At 38.1% G+C, this 23,214-nt stretch overlaps 2 protein-coding genes and 1 pseudogene across 10 annotated transcripts in view; 1 reads left to right on the forward strand and 2 right to left on the reverse strand.

Annotated features, from left to right (window-relative positions):
* The window catches only part of ANKRD49 (ankyrin repeat domain 49), a gene marked incomplete at its 5' end in the record, with an annotated part of 46,368 nt that extends 27,880 nt beyond the window's left edge, over positions 1 to 18,488 (reverse strand). For 2 of the 3 annotated variants that reach the window (XM_080688631.1, XM_080688630.1), the window contains 3 exons: positions 11,952 to 12,138; positions 13,325 to 13,679; positions 17,893 to 18,488. In XM_080688631.1, coding sequence (XP_080544757.1) covers positions 11,952 to 12,138; positions 13,325 to 13,582 — 445 coding nt within the window. Of the gene's footprint in view, positions 1 to 1,416; positions 12,139 to 13,324; positions 13,680 to 17,892 lie in introns of those variants that run through there. The other variant, XM_080688629.1, reaches the window with a different exon arrangement.
* The window catches only part of MRE11 (MRE11 homolog, double strand break repair nuclease), a 74,645-nt gene continuing 69,482 nt past the window's right edge, over positions 18,052 to 23,214 (forward strand). For 3 of the 6 annotated variants that reach the window (XM_080688623.1, XM_080688624.1, XM_080688626.1), the window contains exons 1-3: positions 18,052 to 18,193; positions 18,891 to 19,006; positions 22,569 to 22,701. In XM_080688623.1, the coding sequence (XP_080544749.1) occupies positions 18,987 to 19,006; positions 22,569 to 22,701 (153 nt within the window). In that variant the 5' untranslated portion in view covers positions 18,052 to 18,193; positions 18,891 to 18,986. Of the gene's footprint in view, positions 18,194 to 18,890; positions 19,007 to 21,394; positions 21,421 to 22,568; positions 22,702 to 23,214 lie in introns of those variants that run through there. The other 3 variants (XM_080688627.1, XM_080688628.1, XM_080688625.1) reach the window with 2 other exon arrangements.
* On the reverse strand, positions 21,972 to 22,206 carry LOC308233918 (cytochrome b-c1 complex subunit 7-like; annotated as a pseudogene). The gene has a single exon. The product of its transcript is annotated as a cytochrome b-c1 complex subunit 7-like (transcript).

Below are 23,214 nucleotides of genomic sequence, written 5' to 3' on the forward strand. Positions count from 1 at the left end.
ATAGTTTAAGTGTTAAATATATTTATATTGTTGTGTAACAGCTCTCTAGAACTTTTTCATCTTGCAAAATAGAAACTTTACACCCACTGAAGACCAACTCCCAATTTCCCCTTTCTCCCAGCCTCCAGCAACAATCCATTCTACTTTGTTTCTATGAGTTTGAATACTTTAGATCTCATATGAGTAAAGTCATGCGATATTTATCTTATTGTGAAATGGCTTACTTCATTTAGCATAGTGTCCTCAAGAATCATCCCTTTCTTAGCATGTGACAGCATTTTCTTCTTTTTAAAGGCTTAATAATATTTCATTTTATGTATATACTACATTTTCTTTATTCATTCATCTATTGATGGACATTTGGGTTGCTTCCACCTGTTGGCTATTCTGAATAAGGCTTTGATAAGTGTGGGTGAGCAAATATCTCTATTTGGATATTGACCCCTTATCAGATATTTGATTTGCAATTATTTTGTCCCATTCTGTATGTTCCCCTTCTACTTGAATCTCCTCCAGATTTCTGTTATTTTCTGTATATTGATTTTTTCTTTCATAGTAAAAAATATACAAAATCTTTGCCATGCTAAATATCCCAAGCCTATATTATTCTACTTCTTTTCCTTTGTGGCCTATTTTCTTAACAAGATCATTTATATTTGGTCTCCAGTTGCTCACACCCAATCCATTTTTTCATTTCCCACAGTTTGTTTCCAATCTCACCATGTTACTGAATTTAGTCTTTTGAAGGTCACCGAGCACCTATTAATTTCCAAACCAAGCTATGCTTTCTCATATCTCTTGGCCTCTCCAATAGCATTTGACAATGATTTATACCCCATTTTTCTTGAAAGCATCCTCTTGGTTGTCAAAACTGCATTTTCCTGACATTCCAGTTACCTCTCTAGTGGTAATGTCTCCCTTGCTGTCATCATTATATTTAGAATTTGAACCTCATCAGTGTAGACATACCTCCAAATTCCCTTTTTTCTCCTTTTACTAATTCACTCAATTCCAACACTTTTATTATCACCTTAAGGTACTATGCCTTTTAAATATCTCCAGATTCAATCTTTATCCTGACTCCAATCCTACATTTCTGCCTGCTGGTTGAACATCACAGTCATAAAACTTTGGAGCTGTAAGAAGCCTAGAGATCACCTAGTTCACTATATTTCAAACTGTTCCACAGTACCCAAGAAATTTCCTGCACACAGAGCAGGTCTGTCTGTATCTCAAGCAGCTCCGCTTTTTTCTGCATTGTTTGTTCATTTAATATATACTAGTATTCCTTGAATAACTCCTTAATAGCTTATAGACATTTAAAAGATAATAATGTTATGAATAATTTGGTGCTAGTAAATCTGACAATTTTGATGAAGTGGACAATTCACTTAAAAAACACAACTTTTAAAAATGGACACAAGAAGAAATATCACTTTAATAGAAGTAAATATAGAAATATAACTATTAAAGATATTAAATTCAAAATTAAAACCTATTCCACAAAGGAAACGTAAAGCCTCACTATTGAATTCTTCCAAACATTTACAAATATTATAACACTAATCCTATTCAAACTATTCCAAGAGTTAAAAATGTCAACTCTTCTCAACTCATCTTTATGTCAAAATCTGAAAGAACACGACAAAAAAGTAAAAGTATAGGTCAATCTCCCTCATGACTAATTCAAATATTAAATAAGATATTAGCAAATATAACCCAGCATGTTAAAAGAGGATAACACATTATAATAAAGTTGTGATTGTTCTAAAAATGCAGTTTGTTAAACATTTGAAAATCAAGCAATGCAATTTACTACATTAAAATTTTTTAAAAAGAAGAAATGAAGCTATTTTTACCATCAGTCAACATGGTTGTGCACATAGAAAATTCACAAGAATGCATAGACAAGCTATTAGAGTACATTTCCTAAGGTTACTGGATACATAGACAACAAAGAAAAAAAATTACAAATAACTAGAAAATAGAATATAAAAAACAACATATTTATAATAATATCAAAAGCCACCAAATACATAAGAATAAATCTAAGAAAAAAATAACTGCACCAAATGCTCTAAAATATTATCAAGAAAATTTAATGAATACCTAAGTAAATGGAGAAATATATTATTTTAAGAATTGAAACATATTATGTTAATTGTTCTCAAATTGATCTATAACTTAAATCTAAATCTCAGCAGAAATTTTTATTTTAAAAATAGAAATTGACAAGGGAATTCTAAAATTGAAAAGTACAAGTCAATGCAAAGGGCCAAGAATGGCAAAAATAGCCTTGAAGAATAAAAACAAAGTTGAAATAGTTACACTACCAGATACCAAGACTTACTGTCAAGCTATAGTATTAAAACTTAGGTATGAAACAAAATAGAAACAGACCAAACCATGTACGATCACCAGATATATAATAAAGTTGTCACTGCAATGTAGTGGGGGGCAGGGGTGGGGGGACGGGAAGAGGGGATGATGGTCTTTTTCATAGGTGGTATTGGATAAGCTGGCTATTATTATGAGAAAAAACAAATACTGACTCCTATCACACATCAAACACAAATATAAACTCAAAATGAATTATTACACTAAAGGTAAAATGCTAAAACTAGAAGATACTATGTTCATGATCTTGGGGTAGGCAAGCATTTCCCTTAAGTAGAAAACAGAAAACATTAACCATAATAAAAACTGATAATCAGAGGTCATTAGCATTAGGATATTCTCTTCATTAAAATTACCATTAAGAGAATAAAAAGGCAAGCCACAGACTGGAAGAACATTTCTGCAATCCCTATATCCAACAAATGACTAGTATACAGATTATATAAAGAATTGGTTATAAAAATCAATAAGAAAAGGGCACACAATCCAATAAGAAAATGGAGAAAGATGAACAAGCACTTCACAAAAGAGGAGATGCAGATGGCCAATCAGCATCGAAAAACTTGCTCCACATAATTAGTCACCAGGAAACTGAAAATTAAATGTACAATGATATATTACTACATGACTATTAGAATGGCCATTTAAAAAAACCACCCACACAAGGTGGCAGTAAGAAGGATTGGGAGGATATGGACAATTGGAACTCTCATTCATTGCAGCTAAGAGTATAAATTGGTACAACCACTTTGGAGAACTGTTTTGACAGTTTTTACTAAAACTGAATATAAATATATCCTTTGGACTAACAGTCCTAACACTAGGTATATACAGAAGTGTATAACATGCACACCAAAACCATATTCTAGAATGTTCATACCAGCACTATTCATAAAAGCCCCATACTGGCCCTAGCCGGTCTGGCTCAGTGGATAGAGCATTGGCCTGCAGACCAAAGGGTCCCAGGTTCCATTCTGGTCAAGGGCATGTACCTTGGCTCCTCCCCAGCCTAAGCCCTGGTAAGGGTGCTTGCAGGAGGCAACCAATTGATGTGTTTCTCTCACATGTATGTTTCTGTCTTTCCTTCTTTTTTCCACTCTTTCTAAAAGATCAACAGAAAAATACCCTCAGGTGAGAATTAACAACAAAAAGCCCCAGACTGAAAATAATTCAAAGGCCCTTCAAAAATCAACAAAATGTATTTATGAAGTATTGTATCTACAGTAATAAAAGAGTAAGATGCAAATTGACCATACCTTCACAACACCCACCAGCCAATCAGGAGTATGCAAATTAACCCAACAAAGATGGCTGGTTAATTTGCATATGCAGGCACTGAGCGGCCGGGGGCAGGGCGACAATGCAGACGTTCTGCACCACCCCAGCTGCTTCGGGCCTCTGGGCAGCGTGGGAAGGCAGAAAGGTGGCTCTGGCCGGAGCAAAGGCGGTGCTGGCAGCCAGGGGAAGGAAGGCCCTTTCTTGCACAAATCTTTGTGCATCGGGCCTCTAGTGTTCATATAACAAAATACAACAAAAAAAACCCTCTGCTACATGCAAAAATATGGATGAATCTCATAGATGTAATGTTGACTGAAAAAAACAAACACAAAAGTATACATAATAAATGATTCCATCTATGTAGGCAAAATGAAATGATGGTGACATAAATCAAAATAGCAGTTACCTTTGAAGGAGCGCTGAGAGGGAGCACAAAGCAGAATTTGGGGTGCGGGTTTTGTTCTGTCTCTAGATTGAGTAGTAGTTACATGGGTGTGTTTACTTTGTAGAATTCATCAAGATTTTTGAACTACTGTTTTCTATACCTCTATGAAATTATACAAATATTAAGCATATTTTAGTTAAAAAATTAGTCTGAAAGTTTTACTTTTAAATAATTGTTTACTTTGATCAAATAAAAAGGAATTATGCAATTATTTTTTTTCTTTTTGTATCCAATATCAAAAAGCTTGGAGATAAGTTAATTGTTAATTGCAGTAACTATATTAATTTATATGGTTTATTTCCTTCTTTCTCCTTCTTAATGGCTTTTGATTTTCTATTTCCAATTATTATATGTTTCAATTATACACCACCTGAAATCTTTTTAGGAACAAATTATTGATAAAAATAAGTATAAAATGTACTGTTTTATCTAGAAAATGTGGTTACAATTTTACTTTTTTATCAAAAAAATGAAAAATGAACAGCAAAAACATCAGAATGGCTTATCCTATTTTCATTTTAATTAAATGTAAAGTATGAATATGGCCAATAGATGGAGGCAAAACCAAAGACTAAAATTTTCTTGTAATAAGTTATAAATTGTATCGGTTCTATATACTTATTAGTTATTGACACGTTAGTAAAAACTAGGTGGATTAATTTTTACATTTTGTGGTTAATTTTATAAATTTTGAAAACATCTCCAGAAGTCATTTCAGTCTTTTCTTCTGCTTAATAACAGGGCAATTGAATAACAATGGATTGTTAATGCTATTGTTTTTCCTCCAGAAAAGTAGATGCTAGAATCACTTTGGTATCCTAGATTCTAACATTCCTGATCTAAATTATTTTAAAGTCAACAAAATCCTTCTTATAATAATTAAGCCATCTTTTCAAATTTGTTGAGTATTGCCAAATGGACTATTTTAAATTAGTTTGTTTCCTACTTTACCATTTAATGGATAAACTGTTCCAATTACAATGGGCTTTTTGCTTGGGATTTTAAAATTCCAGTGAATTAATGAAATCTTTTTTTTTCTTTTTTATAATTCACAGGACTCTGCAGCCCCTGAGGAAGATATACTTCTAAAATCTGATGGAGAGATCCTCATAAGTCCCTACTTGCTATGGAAAAGAACAAAAGGATGAAATTAGTCGTTGCTGGATAGCTACTTTTAAAAATCTATTTTACTGAAGAATAACTTAATGTACAAAAACTTAATCCCATATAAGTATAGAATTTAATGACTTGGGCAGTTGTATACACCTGCAATGAAGATACAGAACATTTCCACCACTTCCCAAAAATTTTCCTGCCCTTCTTCAGTCCAACTTCCGTCCCTGTCACCAGGCAACCACAGCTCTGGGGTCTATAAATAAATTTTTCCCCAAGTAGATATTCAGGTGTTCCAGGACTATTTCTTTAAGGGAATTTCTCATTGAAATCCTTAGATGCTTTGTCAAACATTAATTGATCATTCATATCTGGATCTAGACTCTATCCTGTTGATCTATATATGTCTATTCACACTGTCTTAAAACTGCTGCTTCACAATCAGTTTTGAAACCAGGTGCTATAAATTCCCCAACTTTATTATTCTTTTTAAAAATTGCTCTGGCACTTATGATTTAATGAAACTTTTGTATATTTATATTTTATGCCATAAAATGCAATTTGCTTCTAATAATGGTAATTTTTTTACGTCTTAAACACTACCGTAAATTACATCAAAACAGTATTAAAGAAAATGGAATCTTTGTTATGATTATTGGACAGACTAACCAGTGATACATGGATATTAACATTCAAGAACCCCACTGATGAAAAGCTATATCTAAACGTGAGCTTTCTGGAAACTTACTTCATGACCACGGGCAATTTACTTAGCCTCCATAAGCCCAATTTCCTCATTTCTATCATGTCATCTATCTCACGGGGTTATTGTGAGGCTCCTGAGATAACATGTGAGCACCTATAGAACAGTTGGTACACTTAAAGCACTCAATTGTTAGCTGTTAATAGTATCACAGTGGGTCAGTATATCACATCTTGGATATATAAGAACTTTTATAAATAAGATCAGAGGAGAGTATTATATAAATGATGATTGGGGAAGGCTCTTAAACAAATGTGGAATATTTTTTAAACTATGATTTTTATATATTTCATCTTGGAATTAATTTTTAAAGTGAAAGTAATTGCCAAAATTAATTACACATTATTTTTATATTTAAATAACAAACTAAAAGAATTTTACATCGATAATGACATTAAGAGAGTATTGTCTAATTCCCCAGTGGTTTTATACCTGGAACCTGCTAGCTCCCTCCCCATCTCATTCTCCTCCGACAAAGTCTGTTGGCTTTGCTTATCCCTTTCATTCTAGAAGTGAAAAGCCTGTGTATCAACTTAGTAGCATTTTATTCAACAATGCAATGAAAATTTACATTTGTAGTGGTGTAACCTATTAAAAATCAGAATTTGATTATCATCTCCATTAATACCCAGAAGTTAGAATTTCTCTAAAAATAAACTCATCCGACTTAAGGGGTAAATTTCCTAGAGGCCAAATCTAGGAGCAGGGAGTGAGTTTTTCTTACAAATGACACTCAATATTGAAGCGTTTTCTTTTTCTCATTATATGTTTTAGCCAATTTTGAAATGTTTAAATGATCTCATTAATAAAATACTAAAAACTTAATATAGAATCAATGATTAGTGTTTGAGTGTACACTGATGAATATTTGGACTCTAAGGAAAACATGCTTTACATAAAATTTAATTGCATGCTAATAAAACAACTTTGAGGCTAGCCAAATAATGAAATCTCCTGCCTTAGAGATTTTTGATGACAGAGCAGGGAACATTTGGCAATGTCTGGAGACATGTTTGGTTGTCTTAAGTGGGAAGGAGTGGGAGGTACTACTGGCATCTAGAGAGTAGAGGCCAAGAAGGCTGCTAAAGATTCTGCAATGCCCAGGATGCCCCCACAACAAAGAACTATTTGGCTCCAATGTCAACAGTGTGAGAAACCCTGACATACGATTACCTTTCTCAATGAATTCCAAAACCTCCTCATTTTCTAAATATGCAGACTAAAATAAAAGGAATAGAAGGACCCTAATGTTTCTTCCTTTTGATTTTTCTTATAAGATTTGCCTATCTTCAAATAAGAAATATGCAAGAGCACATGAAAGCAAATATGAGCTGTAGTGCTTTTTTTTTTTTTTTTCTGGAATGTGCTCTGAAGGATCTGTTTCTTTCATCAGTTCTTAGTATGATTCTCACAGCACAGCTACATCCTGGCCTAGAGTCGACACCTTCAAATGGGATATGCTTTCTATGTGAGTTATTAAATTGGAGTGTGAAAAAACCTGAGAGGCATCTGATTTTTAAATAATGGCAGGCTCACTTTCTAATTTTTTTGATTGCTAAAAATTGCTTCTGTTTAAGGCAGCTATATCTGAAAAGGGAACTCTAATGACTGTTCAGGACACAGTGCTCTTAAGAACTCACATTAATCCAGTGATGTTTTCCTAATTTTCAAGTACTTACATCTAGTAGAGGTGAAATGCTGAACCTATTATAACAGAAGGAGAAGGAAGAAAACAAATTAGCAATTAGCTCTTAGATTTTTATAAGCTATGCATTTTATTAAGCAGATTTTTCTGGCCTACATATCCTACTACTATGAGCTCCTCTGGAGGTCATGGTCTTGTCCATGTCATTAAATTCCTAGCAAGAACCATTACATTTACCTGAGTTTCAATTGGATAATTAAAGCGATCAATGAAAAATGAATCCTTTTGCATTTTTATTCCATTTGCTTAGTGTTAACAAGACCCATCCTGAAAGGGGGGAAAATTAGGTATGAATTTAGAGAACAACTTATCTGCTAGGCATTGAGAAGCTGCATATAGAATGAGCAATAAGCCATTCTCAGTTTCCAGGTTCTGGATCCATTCTGGAAATACATTTCTCCTAGAGCCTCATATCTTTTAAGTCCTTGTAATTATTTGCTGAAATTCTTTTGCTTTATTTTGCTTACTTACTGAGTTCTCTCTTCTGTTGGATATTGTTGACACCTAGCAGGGGCCTTGGAAGATGAAGTAGGCATTTCTTCTAAGTGTAGAGGTGTTTGGATTCTTGAAAGAAGCTCTGTGCTACACATTTTACTGGAAAATCATGAGAGGAACTACATACAGGAATATAAAGGTAGAGCTTTGGGATATTCAAAGATCCAAATACCTAAAGCAGGAAGGACATTTCTGCTTAAAATGCTGGGTAAGGGAACCACTCAATACCATTTTTTTTGCAAACCTACCATGTAATAGGTACCTCATCCATATCATAGCTCATTTATGCCTTACAAAACTGTAACAAGGTAGATATTATCTCCATTTTACATATGAGAAAACCGAGTTTACTTGCCCAAAGTCACACATAGGTGGCAATTGTATTTGAACCCAGATTTGTCTGGATCAGAGTTTAATGCACCTCCTAGCTATTCTGCTATGCCTCCAGGGAATGTTTCAGGCATCTGGACCCACCCTGTTCATTAGAGTAGCCATTAGTTAAATGTGGCTAGTCTGAACTGAGATGTGCCACAAAACACACACTGTTTTGAAGACTTATATTACCCAAAAGAGTAAAACAGCTCCATAATTTTAAAATATGTATCTCAAGCGGAAATGAATATTTGGATTTATTAAATAATAAGTATTAAAATTATTTAATAAATTAGTTTTTGTTTTAATGCAGCTACTAGAAAGATTATACAGGTGGCTCGCATTATGTTTCTGATTTAGATTATTTAGCTCTGATTTAGGTTATTTCTACTTAGGTTCCCAAAAGTAAAATTTTAGGGTTTCAAAGGGATATTTGCAGGAATTTAAATCACCAATAGTTACTCAATACGTCTTAATTTACTATTTTCTAAATGTAATAAACAGAAATCTTAAATTTCCTAGACAGAAAGCACTTGATATTACACAGGTTGAATGGTCATCTGGTCATCCTAGAGGGGCTAGAGCATTCCACAATAAACTAATTATAGTAAAGGCATAATCAGTGACTGTGCTCATGTTTTGTACCTCCCAGTTCCACCAATTCCTAGAGTCATTTCAGGCAGGGTGAAGATTGTGTATGTGTTGATCGGGAATCAAGAACTGATACAGAGACTTCATTTTGATATGGGACAGAATCAGAGTACATGCTACGTCTCTGGGTTTCTTTTGATCATGATGTTCTAGAATAGTGGTGGATATGGTGATAAATGCCAACAAATAGAAATAAATGGATGCTTTCACATCCTTAAAATAAAGACTCAAAATCCCATCAATGTGGTAGGTTGTGGGCCAGTAAACTCTCCAGAAAATTGTATTTAAGATTAAAAATAACAAAGCCATTTTATTTCACTGTGTGCCTATGAATTACGATGTGTCCCTTAAACAATGACAAAAAGTCACCTCCTCTTCAGGCATATAAGTTAATCACAATTAAGGCCTTAGTTATGAAAAGCATATATATTTTTTTCAAAGTACAAGATAAGAGAAAATTTTGTTTGCAAACTGAGCTATTTAGCCTTCTTAAACTAGGAAGTGCAGGTAAGTAATACAGTAAAAAGCATGATTAGTGAATGACTTCTGTAGACAGAAGAGTCTAGTAAATACTAAGGAAAGTATAAAGGAAGCAAACAATATAAACTCTGCCCTAAGGGATAGAAGGGATTTCCATGCACTAGTTTAGTATTGAGGCCTGAAAACCAGGAAGTAGTTACATGTCAACTCACCTCCTGATCAGAAAAAAGGTGGCTTCTTTGGCCCTATACAGTACTTAAGTGGAAAGCTTATATAAAATCATGGATGCAACTCATTCCCAATTAAGAAAGGAGCCACGGGCTCTTTGCCTTCCAGATAACCAGGCAGCCTCATTTAGCAGTCTACTGAAATACGAGGGGTCCTGTTATACTGTCTATTAGCTGTATCTGTCATTTGGTATCACTAAATTGGGTCAGATTAAATACAAAGCAACTCTCACTTTCTGCCAAAACCCTTGTATCATAGACATTGATACTCTGAAACCCAGGCATCTCCTTGCCAGATATCACAAAACAATTGAAGTTCTCCTAACTCTTGAGACCTGTTTGTCACAATGATTCAGTCCTACATTACCTTGAACTTTTCAGAGATTCTCCAATTTTGTTCTAATCTAAAAACTGCCACACATATTTGATTAAACAACATTACTTAGTCTAGGGTGATCGGGTTACAAGTGCTGACTCAAAATAGACAGACCTTGGTGGACACTGAAAAAATATAACTGAAATAAGGGACCACTGATTTAGTGCCCTTTGTCTAGTGTTAGTTCTGGTGTTGAGAAGATACGAGAAAAGCCTTCAGGAATAGTCACAGAGGGCTTGGTAGTCAATGGGAAACTGCTGCTGGAGAGACCAGGAGAGCAGATACTTAATAAATGTATGCTGGATGAACAAATATGCTATGGATTCAAGGATGCTATATACAGTTAAGAAAAGAATTCATGCCTTTTTTTTGTTGTTGTTCAAAACTTTTATTTTTTGAATATTTATATTTATGCTTTTGTCACTATCCACACTGTGACTTTTTAAAAAAGCCTGAGCCACTGTGCGGTTCTAGCCCCAATATAATCATCATCCCCTCACTCTTAGAATTCCTTTTCATTTGTCACTTGGCCTTTGTATGGTTTGTATAAAAAGAGGACCCTGGAAAATCAATACTTCCTGTGAACTCGGGAAGCTATAAGAGCAGTGCCCAAATCAGCAGGACTAGGCAGGTAAAACCAGCGGGGTAGCAGATATATTACAATCTCTTGGACCAAGGTATCGTTGTAGGCATGTCTAAAACTCATGCTAACTCACCAATAGAATAAGAATTATGTAGGTGGACCAGGGTGAGGTAGGACTGTCCTCAGGACTGGGTGAATTGTGGTAGGAGAGGCAGTATATAACATTCATGGATTAAATACCCAGCTAACTACTTTCCTAAAAGTCTAGGTTCCAAAACACAAAGATCTAGGTTCTTAACTTTATTAACTTCTGAAGATTCAAGTCACTATGTTAGTTCTTATGGTTTAAAATGAAAGCAAATGGCTATGACAGCTGAACTGCACCAGTATATTTAAGACATTTAAATTGAATTCTGAGTTGCTTTACCTTATAAAAATACATGTCATTATACGAAATACTCAACAAAAATTCAGGATGGGGATATTTAAAAATACATTTTCCTTGGATCAGCACCAAAAATATCATTAGTTTTCTGTACAACCCAGGACAAATTTTTAAGTATAGGTAAGTTAAAATTTTTCTGATAAAAATGACACACTCCACAGAAATCATTAAAGATATAGCCAAACAACTTTCAAATACATTTTGACATCAAGGTCAGGCAATTCACTTGGAAGGATATAACGAGTACCACTGAATTTTGTAGTAAGACTTTTGATGTCAACGTTGTCTTATGGGGATTTTTGACATCTCACAGAAAGGAGGCACTGGTACTAAATGATTAGAACCGTTAAGACTGAGGTGAAGAATTTGTGCAACCTTCCACAATTTCAAAGAGGTAGTAATAGGTACTTGTCCTCCTGGCAATATCAAATGCAGTTTCTTCCAAGTTGTTTTTCAGACCTGGTTTGATGTAGCGGTTCATCAGGAGGAGTTCTAGGGTATCTTTGCTGTCTCTGTTCCCAGCAGCAAGGTGTAAGGGGGTCAAGAGGCCTTTTGTTTGGGCATTGATATCTGCATCATGCTGAAGTAGGAAAGAAGCTACTCTAGTATTATTCCACTTACAAGCGCTGTGCAGGGGTGTCCAGCCATCCACAGTCACCGCATGAACATCTGCTCCTTGTGCAATTAGCTCACGGACAACCTCTAAGTGTCCACTGTAGGCTGCTCGATGAAGAGGGGTATACTCATCTTCATCTCTAGTGTTCACATGAGTGGCCTTTTCAGAAAGTAGTCTCCGTACTGTAGACAGCTAAAAAGAAAAAAGAGATATTTAAAAGACCCAACTCAAAACTAAACAGTAAATCGAGAAAATTAAACTGTCTAGTGGTGTTAGATTTAATGACGTTAAATAAAAACTTGTTAGCAGATGACTTTAAAATGAAAACAAGATTTCATTTTTGAGAGGGTCAATGGTTTAAGAATGAACCAGTTAGTGTTAACCATAAACTGTTGATTCTAAGAATGTGATTCTCTGAATATCAAACCATGTATTTACTCCCAGGTCCAACTAAGGCTTACTGTACAAAAGCTTTAGTCTTAGATGAATAATTTTATTTAATCTTTTATATGTCACCTGTAAAGAAAACCTAACAACAGGCTGACTTTTTTCTGAGGAGCAGCACACCAATGACATAATGTATAAAACTTTAAAAAATAAACTTCTTTATCAGAGTGTAATGGTAACAGAGAAATCTAGAGATTAAACAGCTCAATTTCTTCTAACTAAAGCAATCTAAGACATGTTTCAAGGAAGTTTGGTCTATGGACCTGTGGTGGAATACAGTGTGCTCTTGGGTTAAAATGTTATGTAAAAATGCAAGACATTTTACTTATTAGTTTATTAAGACACATGAGGGAACTTAGTAAAATGAGGTAAAAGTAGCTGCATGGGAAGACGACTTTTGATGTTAAGTAAGACCATTCTACTTGGATGACCCTGGGCAAATTAATATTCCTGAAAATCTCAATTTCTTACTCTGTAAAAGGGAATATTACCTATCTTTAGGGATATAAAAGGATGCAAATAATAAAGCATATGGTATAGTTGATATCCAATAAATGTTAGTTCCCATCCTCCTTTTCCTAAATAATAGTTATTTCTAGGATGATCCTGACAATATAAATGATTTTAAAATACAGATGATTGCTTGTGATCTTCATAGTTAATTATCCTTAAAGCCCCCCAAATACCTAATTTGACTTTTTGTAGCGTAACATGTACTTTCATGTACATTGCCTCATTTGATCCTCAAAACCCTGCATAAAAGAGGCAGGTATTAAAATGACCACTTTTACTGATAAGAAAATAGAGGTTCAGAAATAGTAGGATTTTCCCAGAGTTACGGATCAAATAGAGGCTCAAGGATAGGTCTTCTGGCTCCAAATCTAATACTTTTCCTATTATATTATGGTTTCTTCCCTGTTTGTTTGTTTACCCGATTTTTTTCAGCAGCCCAAAGAAGCAATTTGCTTGGATCTTTTTCCATTTTTTTTTCTTGGAATTGATACCACTCTTCAGTCTTTTCATCTTGTTCCTCATCTTCATCAGAATTCCCTACCCAGAGACTTTGGGTACCAGTGGGGATAAGATGTCCATGTGTTTCCAACAACTCAAGTTGGTTAAAGTGTTCAGAAAAGTCCAAGGAATTCTCTGGGTCTGGTTGTCCATCATCATTTACTTTCTCTTTTTCCATTTTTACTACTATTCTACACACAAAGCATTTCAAATACCAGCGTATAAATAATCTTTTTAGAGATGAATTATGTCTGCTTTATTTTATTCATCAAGATCTGAAAACACAAACAAAAAATTATTAGGAAAAGAGCAATTGAGGCTTTATCAACATCATAAGTCTTACAAACACACACAAATAAACCTTGTCTAAACTCTTTGGTGTTTATTGATACCCTTTATATTCACTAGATATCAGAGTTGATAGATTTCAGTTATCTATATATTTAATAACCTAATATTTCTTTTTTGTAATTGTTTGCTTCTACTAAGACAGTGGTTATAACTGTACAGTGGTTATAACTGTACAGTCATATTTCATTTTATTCTACTTCGCTTTATCATGCTTCACAGATTTTTTTTTACAAATGGAAGGTAAGACCCTCCACCAGCAAAAAGATTACCATTTGCTTCAATGCGATGGTCTGGAACTTAACCCACAATATCTCTGACATATGGATGTATTTATTTTGAACCTATTGGTTTAGATACTGTTGTATTATGCTAAGAGTGATAAATGCTTGAAGCTTCTAAATTGTAACCAAAAAAGACAGGCACATTTTAAAAATCCTCACTCACCCGAGGATATGCTTATTGATGTTGGGGAGAACGGGGTGGGGGGGGGGAGAGAGAGAGAGAGAGAGAGAGAGAGAGAGAGAGAGAGAGAGAGAGAGAGAGAAAGAGAGAAACATAGCTGAGAGAGAATCGATTGGTTGCCTCCGGTACATGGCCCAACCAGGAATCGAACCTGCAACCTAGGTATGTACCCTGACAGGGGATTGAGCCTGCAACCTTTCAGTATACAGGATTATGCTCCAACTGAGACACATTGGCCAGGGCAAGCCAGACACATTTTAATAAAATAGGCACCTAGATGCTATAGAGAGGACACAAAAATTTCTAAACAAAAACTACTTAAAAGAATCAGGAATTCTTAGAGACAGAGTAGCCCTCAAAGGACATGTGTCCCAAACTCTTCAGTGCAGACATCTTTATCATGACATCTGTAATAGTTATCCTATTTCTACTTAACTAATTTCAGGCTTGGGAAAATTCATTGCTTTAAAAGTAGTCCTATTCATTGATACACAACTATAATTCTTAATTAGCTTATTGTTTTGAAACTGAATTTTGGCTGTCATTCACGCCTTCATTTTACAAATATGAATAGAATGCCTGTCTCAGGGTACTGGGATTCAATAATGAACAAGATCCACATCGTAACCTCAAGAAGCTTACTGTCACTTTGGAGTGACTGGAAGACAGCCGGGTAAGTGCTATGACAGGACCATGTCCAGATACCATGAGCACTCTGGAGGGCCATCATTAACCCAGTCCTAAGTGGTTAGAGAAGGCTTCCCAAAAGAAGTGATGCTTATTTTGCTAGGCTGCCATATTGATTTATAAATCAGCATCAGCTTAAAGAGTTACACTGCATATTAAACTTCAACCAAAGAAAATGAGAAGAAAAAATATTTTAAAAATACCATTTCTACTTATCGAAGTGATCGCTATCCTATCTAATAAAAGAGTAATATGCAAATTGACCATCACTCCAAGACACAAGATGGCTGCTCCCATGTAGTCAAAGATGGCTGCCCCCATGTGGACACAAGATGACTTGCAGGGGAGGGAAGTTGTGGGCAGTTAGGGGTGACCAGGTTGGCAGAGGAGGGCAGCTGGGGGGGCGGGGGGAACCAGGCCTGCAGGGAAGGGCAGTCGGGGGGGGGGGGACCAGGCCTGCAGTGGAGGGCAGTTGGGGCGGACCCAGGCCTGCAGGGGAGGGCAGTTGGGGGGGACCAAGCCTGCAGGGGAGGGCAGTTGTGGGCGATCAGGCCAGCAGGGAGGGCAGTTAGGGGTGACCAGGCCAGCAGGGGAGGGCAGTTGGGGGGACCAGGCCTGCAGGGGAGGGCAGTTGGGGGGAGGACCAGGCCAGCAGGGGAGAGCAGTTGGGGGGAACTCAGGCCTGCAGGGGAAGGCAATTGGGAGGGGGGACCAGGCCAGCAGGGAAGGGCAGTTGGGGGGAACCAGGTCTATAGGGGAGGGAGTTGTGGGTACCAGGCCTGCAGGGGAGGGCAGTTGTGGGTAATCAGGCCAGCAGGGAGGATAGTTATGGGTGACCAGGCCAGCAGAGGAGGGCAGTTGGGGGAGACCAGGCCTGCAGGGGAGGAAAGTTGGGGGGGGACCCAGGCCAGCAGGGGAGGGCAGTTAGGGGTGACCGGGCCAGCAGGGGAGGGCAGCTGGGGGCAACCAGGCCTGCAGGGGAGGGCAGTTGGGGGGGACCAGGCCTGCAGGGGAGGACAGTTGGGGGGGGGACCCAGGCCAGCAGGGGAGGGCAGTTAGGGGTGACCGGGCCAGCAGAGGAGGGCAGTTGGGGGAGACCAGGCCTGCAGGGGAGGACAGTTAGGGGCAATTGGGCAGGCAGGGGAGCAGTTAGGCGTCAATCAGGCTGGCAGGGGAGTGGTTAGGGGTGATCAGGCTGGCAGGCAGAAGTGGTTAGGGGCAATCAGGCAGAGGCAGGCAAGCGGTTGGGAGCCAGCAGTCCTGGATTGTGAGAGGGATGTCCGATTGCCCGTTTAGGCCCTATCCCACCAGGATCGGGCCTAAACGGGCAGTCGGACATCCCTCAAGGGGTCCCAGATTGGAGAGGGTGCAGGCTGAGCTGAAGGACAACCCCCCTCCCCCCGTGCATAAATTTCGTGCACCGGGCCTCTAGTGTAAGGTATAAATGTCTAATTACTTTGTACACCTGAAACTAATATAATATTGTATGTCAATTGTAATTGAAAAATACATTTTTTAAAAGTACCAGTTTTAGCCTCCGAACTGTATTTGTTTGAATTCTTACCTTTTCAAGGCTCTTCTCAGATGTTAATTCTTTCATTAAGGCTGTCTTAATCCTCAAATTAGATCTCTCTCAAATTCTACATTTTTTTGTGCTATATAGTGTCTTATTTCACCACTAATTTTGTTTTTTGGCTTCTTAAAATATAACAAGCTAAGGTATAGGGACTGTATTTAATTTATAATTATGTCTCACTTAAATACAGCAAGAAATATTGTAGAATTAAATTTAATTAAGGCCCCATCACTTGATTTTGACTGGAATGGATTCTGAGAAGTTGGAGAGTTAGTCATACCCCTATAATACTTATTTCTTTCTACCTAATTTTACAAGTTTAAGAGTATACAATCCTAATGCATTAGATTTTATTAGTAGTGCCAACAGCATTAAACTCGAGTTTAAATCTATCACTCATGTTTAGTACCTTCTCTGGGCCTGTTATTTCATTTTAAAATGTAAGGATTTTAGAAAGAATTCCCAGGCCTCTCCAGCTTTCAGTCTATGAGAGACACTATCAGAATTGCTTTATGTTTTAATAGTTCTCACTTTTTTCTTCATTCTCAAACTATTCCCTGAACTTTGCAACACAAAAATGACCATACATCTAATCATGAAACAATAAACACCAGTAAATAACATAAAATTAACTAGTTATCATATCAATTTAAGATCAGATCTCGTGGGCCACCTCTCCTTTTTATAAAGCCTCTCTTTTAATAAATTTTGAATTTACTGTTCCGGATACAGTAAATTGCACATAACATTTTCTTGGTGGATTTAGTCTAAACAGTTAAAGCCAGGTGCACTCCCTGGTTCAGGATTTAAAAAGTCAATCAGGATTCTTGGTGATATTCCACTAGGGAGAAATAGGGTGTTGTTGTTTTGTTGTTGTTTTTTAAATAGGGTGTTTCTTAACCTAATGGACACATAAATGACAGGTGGGGCCATAAACCCCATTTTACAGGTGAAGGAGCTGAGGTTCGAATACATGAAAATAACCTGCCCTAGATTAAGGAACTTCAATAGAAATGAAAGCCCAAATTTTCTAAATTAAAAGTTTCACTTCTTTCTGTACTGCTCTAGACTACTGCTGTCAGCACAAAGCAATACGGATGTGCTAATTCCGAGGTCAAGGGCTAAGGGGAAGCAGAGAAAGGCCTGTGAAACTGATGGCCTGAATGTTCCACCTCTGGGGGTGGGAGTAAGGGGGAGGGCCACCAGCCCCGGCCCTCCGGCACCGGCTGGTCACTTCACAGGCCCGGCGTCGCTCCCCCGGCCTTGGGAACAACCAAGAGCAGAGTAACAGCTCCAGCCCCACCTAGAACCCGCGACGCGGCCGGCCGGGGTCGACAGGTGACCCGCCCAGAAGGGGCCAGGAGATCTCAGGTGGCTCAAGGAGACAGGAAGAGCCAGGAAGAGTTACCCACCTTATAGAGAGGAATTCGCCAAGGCATACCTCGCTTCCGGGGTTCGTCCCCTCGGATGCTCAGGATTGGCTCCTATACGGGGGCCGGGCCTCGCTGCTCGTTTCCCAGCTCCCTCACGGAGCTCGACAGCCAATGAAAGCCGAAGAGGACTTGAAGCGCATACGTCATCAATGAGGTATCGCGAGAGGGAGAGAACTGGCTTCTCGCTCCCGCCTAATTCAGGTTTATGTCCAAGCGGTTCTCAGAAGCGAGCTCTGGCCGGGCTGTTGCTTTTCTGCTCATGAATCTCACTCCTTACCGGGTAAAAGACAGCCTCAGTCCTGATGGTGTGGCTTTGGAGAGACTTTAGAGTGGGGTAATTTAGGAGTCGTACCCGCCTCCTTTATGTGCAGGATCTCGGGCGGAAGCCCAGAGTGGCTAACCCTCTGAGAAGAATGGGCTGAGTGGGCTGGGGAGGAGTCCTAGGCCGGGGTTCCGCGTTCTGCTTCTAAGAGTCCGGTGGTGGCGGCATGTTGAGGCTTGAATTGCCGGCACTGGGAATCTGGACGTGGGAGAGGTTGTTCAGCCCTGGCAGCCTCTCCTCTCATATGCTGCCCACTTGTTCCGCTGGCGGCTGAGGGTATTTCTCCGCAGACCACGTGCTTCTGTTTATTTGCACTAGCTTTATTGGTGGGGCTATTCTCTTTTCAAAACTAGCCCATTCCTTTGGTGTTAGAGCCGGAAGTACGGGGTCGCCTCCATGTTGCAGAGTAGCCTGTCCAAGCTCCTTGAACATTCATGCAGAGTTGTTAGTGTGCTAAACCAGATTTTGCCCATTAATTTAACGGAAAAGGGTCGATGAGCTTAATCATAAACTAGAATGGCACTTGAGATGTGCTATTTTCTATTCTTAGCTCTTAAAAAGTACAGTAGGTACTTAGATGAAAATGGATTCTTCCACTATTGTTAGTCTGCTCTTTTAAAATGCGTGTTTTATAATAATATAATTTTGTTTTTAGAATTTGGAATCGAGTGAGTTTTCTGACTGTTGAGCGCAGAACCGGGGATTACTTGGAGAGAAAACTGGTCCTAGAGGAATTGGCCTGACTATAGAAATGAGTCCTGCAGATGCCCTGTAAGCACATGTCTTCTGGAATCTTTTTGTTGCTCTGGGTTTTTAAAGCTCATCAACTAAGATCACCCCAAAAGAAAACATATTTAATGAATTAGCAGTAAGTAGCTTAACGGAGCAAAAGTGATAATCATTGAAAAGAATATTTGGACTGTTTAAAAATTCATACTATATGTTTATTAACTGAAAGATTGGGTCTTTCAGTAGTTTGATTATGTTGCTATAGTATGTAAGTTTATGTTTCTTAGGTTTGTCTTAAAATATATTCTTGAGCTTTAAATATTCTTGAGCTTTCATGGTAAAGTCTTACTAGTCAAGGCAAGTCTGTTGAAGCAAATTTTTAGAGGAGTAAATTGCTCTAGTATTGAATAAATTGGAAATGACTTTAAGAAAAAAGAAAATAAGTGAAAGGACAAGGAACAGGTATGTGGAAAAACGTTAGACTTCGAGTCTTTCACCCTGGTTTTAATTTCTTGGTTAATACTATGACCTTAAGCAGGTTAGTAATTTTCTAAACTTTGCCTCAGTTCCTTCATTTGTATAATTGGAATAAAAATGTCTTTCTCAGATTAATTTTGATGTTTGAGAGAATCATGAAAGTAATTCATAAGTTGCTATGGAAGCTTAGGGTAGTACAGTGGTTGGCAAACTCATTAGTCAACAGAGCCAAATATCAACAGTACAATGATTGAAATTTCTTTTAAGAGCCAAATTTTTTAAACTTAAACTTCTTCTAACGCCACTTCTTCAAAATAGACTGGCCCAGGCCGTGGTATTTTGTGGAAGAGCCACACTCAAGGGGCCAAAGAGCCGCATGTGGCTCGCGAGCTGCAGTTTGCCGACCACGGGGGTAGTAATATGAACTGAAAGTATACAGACCTACCTGTGTGTACATAGCAATCAGAACTGTGTGCGTATCATTTTTAAACTTTCTGAAGAGAAATCTTTTCTGGAAGAATCTCTTGCATATAAAGCTTTGAAATTGTGTGTGTGTGTGTGTGTGTGTGTGTGTGTGTGTGTGTGTGTATGAAATATGTATTTTGAATTATATATACACTAGTGGCCCGGTGCACGAAATTCATGCATGGAGGGGGTGCTGTTTCTCAGCCCGGCCTGCACCCTCTCCAATCTGGGACATCCCTCTCACAATCCGGGACTGCTGGCTCCTAACCACTCACCTGCCTGCCTTCCTGATTGTCCCTAACCACTTCTGCCTGCCAGCTTGATCGCCCCCTAACTGTTCCCCTGCTGGCCTGATTGATGCCTAACTGCTCTCCTGCTGGTCCAGTCACCTCCAGTTGCCCTCCCCTGCTGGCCTGATTGCCCACAACTGCCCACCCCTGCCATCACCTGCCTGCTCCACCAGGACCCACCTCTTCTGCCTGAGGCAGCGGAGATGCCGGGACCAACCTCCTCCACACCGTGGAGGATCCCCAGGCCTCACTGCACAGAGCGGCCACTGGGCCCCGCCTCTGCTGTGCATGCGGCCATCTTGTGATGTCACATGCGAGGGCCACCTAGGCTTTTATTACTATAGATATATATATGTATATCCTATATAATAAAAGCCTAATATGCAAATCAACTGAACGCCGTGACCACCAGTCGCTATATGATGTGCACTGACCACCAGGGGGCAGACGCTCAACGCAGGAGCTGCCCCCTGCGGGTCAGTGTGCTCCCACAGAGGGAGTGCCGCTCAGCCAGAAGCTGGGCTCATGGCTGGCGAACGCAGCGGCAGTGGTGGGAGCCTCTCCCCTCTCTGCGGCAGCGCTAAGGAGCAGCAAGTCAAGCCGTAAGGAGCAAGGGGTCCTGGACTGCGAGAGGGCTGTCCTAAGCCAGCAGGCGGACATCTCCTGAGGAGTCCTGGACTTCGAGAGGGCACAGGCCAGGCTGAGGGACACCTCCCTCCCCACCAGTGCACGCATTTCATGTACCAGGCCTCTAGTGTATATATATATATATTATAGTTTAGTGAAAAATAGCCTGAATTTTAAAACAGGGTTTTAATCCTGTTTCACTTAGTTGTGCAATAATTAGTTAATTTCTCTGTGTTTAGTCTTATTTTTTATATTATTTTATTTTTTTAAGGATTTGACAGTCATATCCTTGGCTTCATCTTTAAAAAAAAACTTTCATTGATTTTTATTTTATTTTATTTTATTTTTTTAGAGATAGAGGGAAGGAGAGGGAGAGAGATATATATATGAATATCAATAGGCTGCCTCCTGCACACCCCCCACTGGAGGCTGCAACCCAGGCATGTGCCCTGACTGGGAATCGAACCCTCACCTAGTTCAGAGCTTGACTCTGAGACACACCGACTGGGCCCTTCTTATTTTTCAGAGATAGCAATACATAACTACATATGCAGGTTGACATCATAGATACAAAAGTATTTTAAAGAATGTTAAAAGGTACGTTAAGTTTAAGAGAGTATTAATAACTATTACTTTGCTGCTTCACATGAAAGTAACTTTGAATACTACCAGATTTGAATAGAACTGTAAATCTGTTTGTTTCTTGGCCAAATTTGTTAACGGAACACTAACTTTGTATAGAGAGTAGAGTCAAACAAGCAACTTCAGGGGCCTGAATGTAAGTTACTAATTTATTAGCATAAAATCTACTTAAAAAGTAAAAGGAGGGGCTTTTTAAATTAACAGTTAATTCTGATTTTTTCTGGAGGAGTGCAAAATGGATAAATGGCAAGTTTAGATATGGTGTCAAATCCTGCTGGTTTTTTGCTATGAAATAGAATAGGAAAACAATAAAGCTTTCAGGTCTAGGGTACAAATGAGTGTATAAAAACTGATTGTGACACGTGATACATTTTTTAAAAATAATAGACATTTATTTAAAGTAATATCTTTGAAACAAACCCAGATGGTGTTAAATAGTGCATTTCAGGTTTAACTAACATAATTAAAATACTGAGGACAGATGCATCCACAGATTGATTCCATGATTATTTCTTTGCCCATTCTTCTCTTTCTTTTTTTTCCTGAATAACCTCTTTCAGATATGGTTCAAGGTAGAATTTATCCTCTTCATATTTTGTCCACTGCTCTTTAGGCAAAATCTGCCTCACTGAAGGTTCAGTGCTCTCTTAATGTGAAACACCTTGTCATTATACAGGTTCTCAGGAAACTGCCTATGGTTTCTTTTATATCTTCATCCACATGTATTGTATGGTCTTGCATTAACCCCAATTTATTGAATCCTGCAGCATTGTAATACTATTTTCAAATACCCTGTAGCTACGGGCTTGATGCTGCAACAGCAGGCCAGCTCCACATTTTGACCAAGGTTATACATTTTTTAAGCAGTCACAGACCTTTTAAAAATTCGTGTGCATTTGTTCTGTATTGAATTAGTGGTAGGCAAAACTATGTGACATGAAAGATCTCTTGAATACTTCAAATTCAGACTTAGTTTAAGACCAGAAAAGTGATTTACTTCAAAGTGATTTACTGCCATAATCTGCTTTATAAATTTAGGTTTTAATTTACTTGAACTTTCTTTTAATGAATTATATTGAAACATTTCTTCTTTTTTAATACAGTGACGATGAAAATACATTTAAAATTTTAGTGGCAACTGACATTCATCTGGGATTTATGGAGAAAGATGCAATTAGAGGAAACGATACATTTGTCACACTTGATGAAATTTTAAGACTTGCCCTGGAAAATAAAGTAAGTTTGGTTAATGTTTTTCAGTGTTCCCTTACTCAACAGGCTCTTTTCCCTTCTTAAAATTTGAGGTTTGTTTTATATGCTTATGTGCTCACATTGCCTGTTTAACTATCAATGTACTAAAAACCCAAAGCAGGTTTTGTGTGCTATGTGCCCTTAATTCCAGTAGGAGTTACTTTTGAAAATAGTCTATAAAAATTTACAAATATTGATGGGGTATTTTCTGAGTGCAGAAATGTCATAGTTTCTACTTTCAAAGAATAGTTAGCAGCCAAATTTGAGGTAAGACAAATATCCAAAATGCTCAGATGCAAGGTCACATGTGATAAGAGTCATAAGAAAATTATAAAGAGCCTTTTTTGGGAAATTAGAGGAGGAAGAGATGGTACTTAGAAGGGGATAGCAAGATGAGTTCAGTGAAGGAGGTAGCATTTAACTTGAGCTTTGATGGGTGAAGAGCATAGAGAAAGTACATTTCACAGAAAGCAGGAGGAAGGGCACACAGGTAATATA

Source organism: Plecotus auritus, assembly GCF_963455305.1.
Source record: "Plecotus auritus genome assembly, chromosome: 9".
NCBI classification, from domain to species: Eukaryota; Metazoa; Chordata; class Mammalia; order Chiroptera; family Vespertilionidae; genus Plecotus; species Plecotus auritus.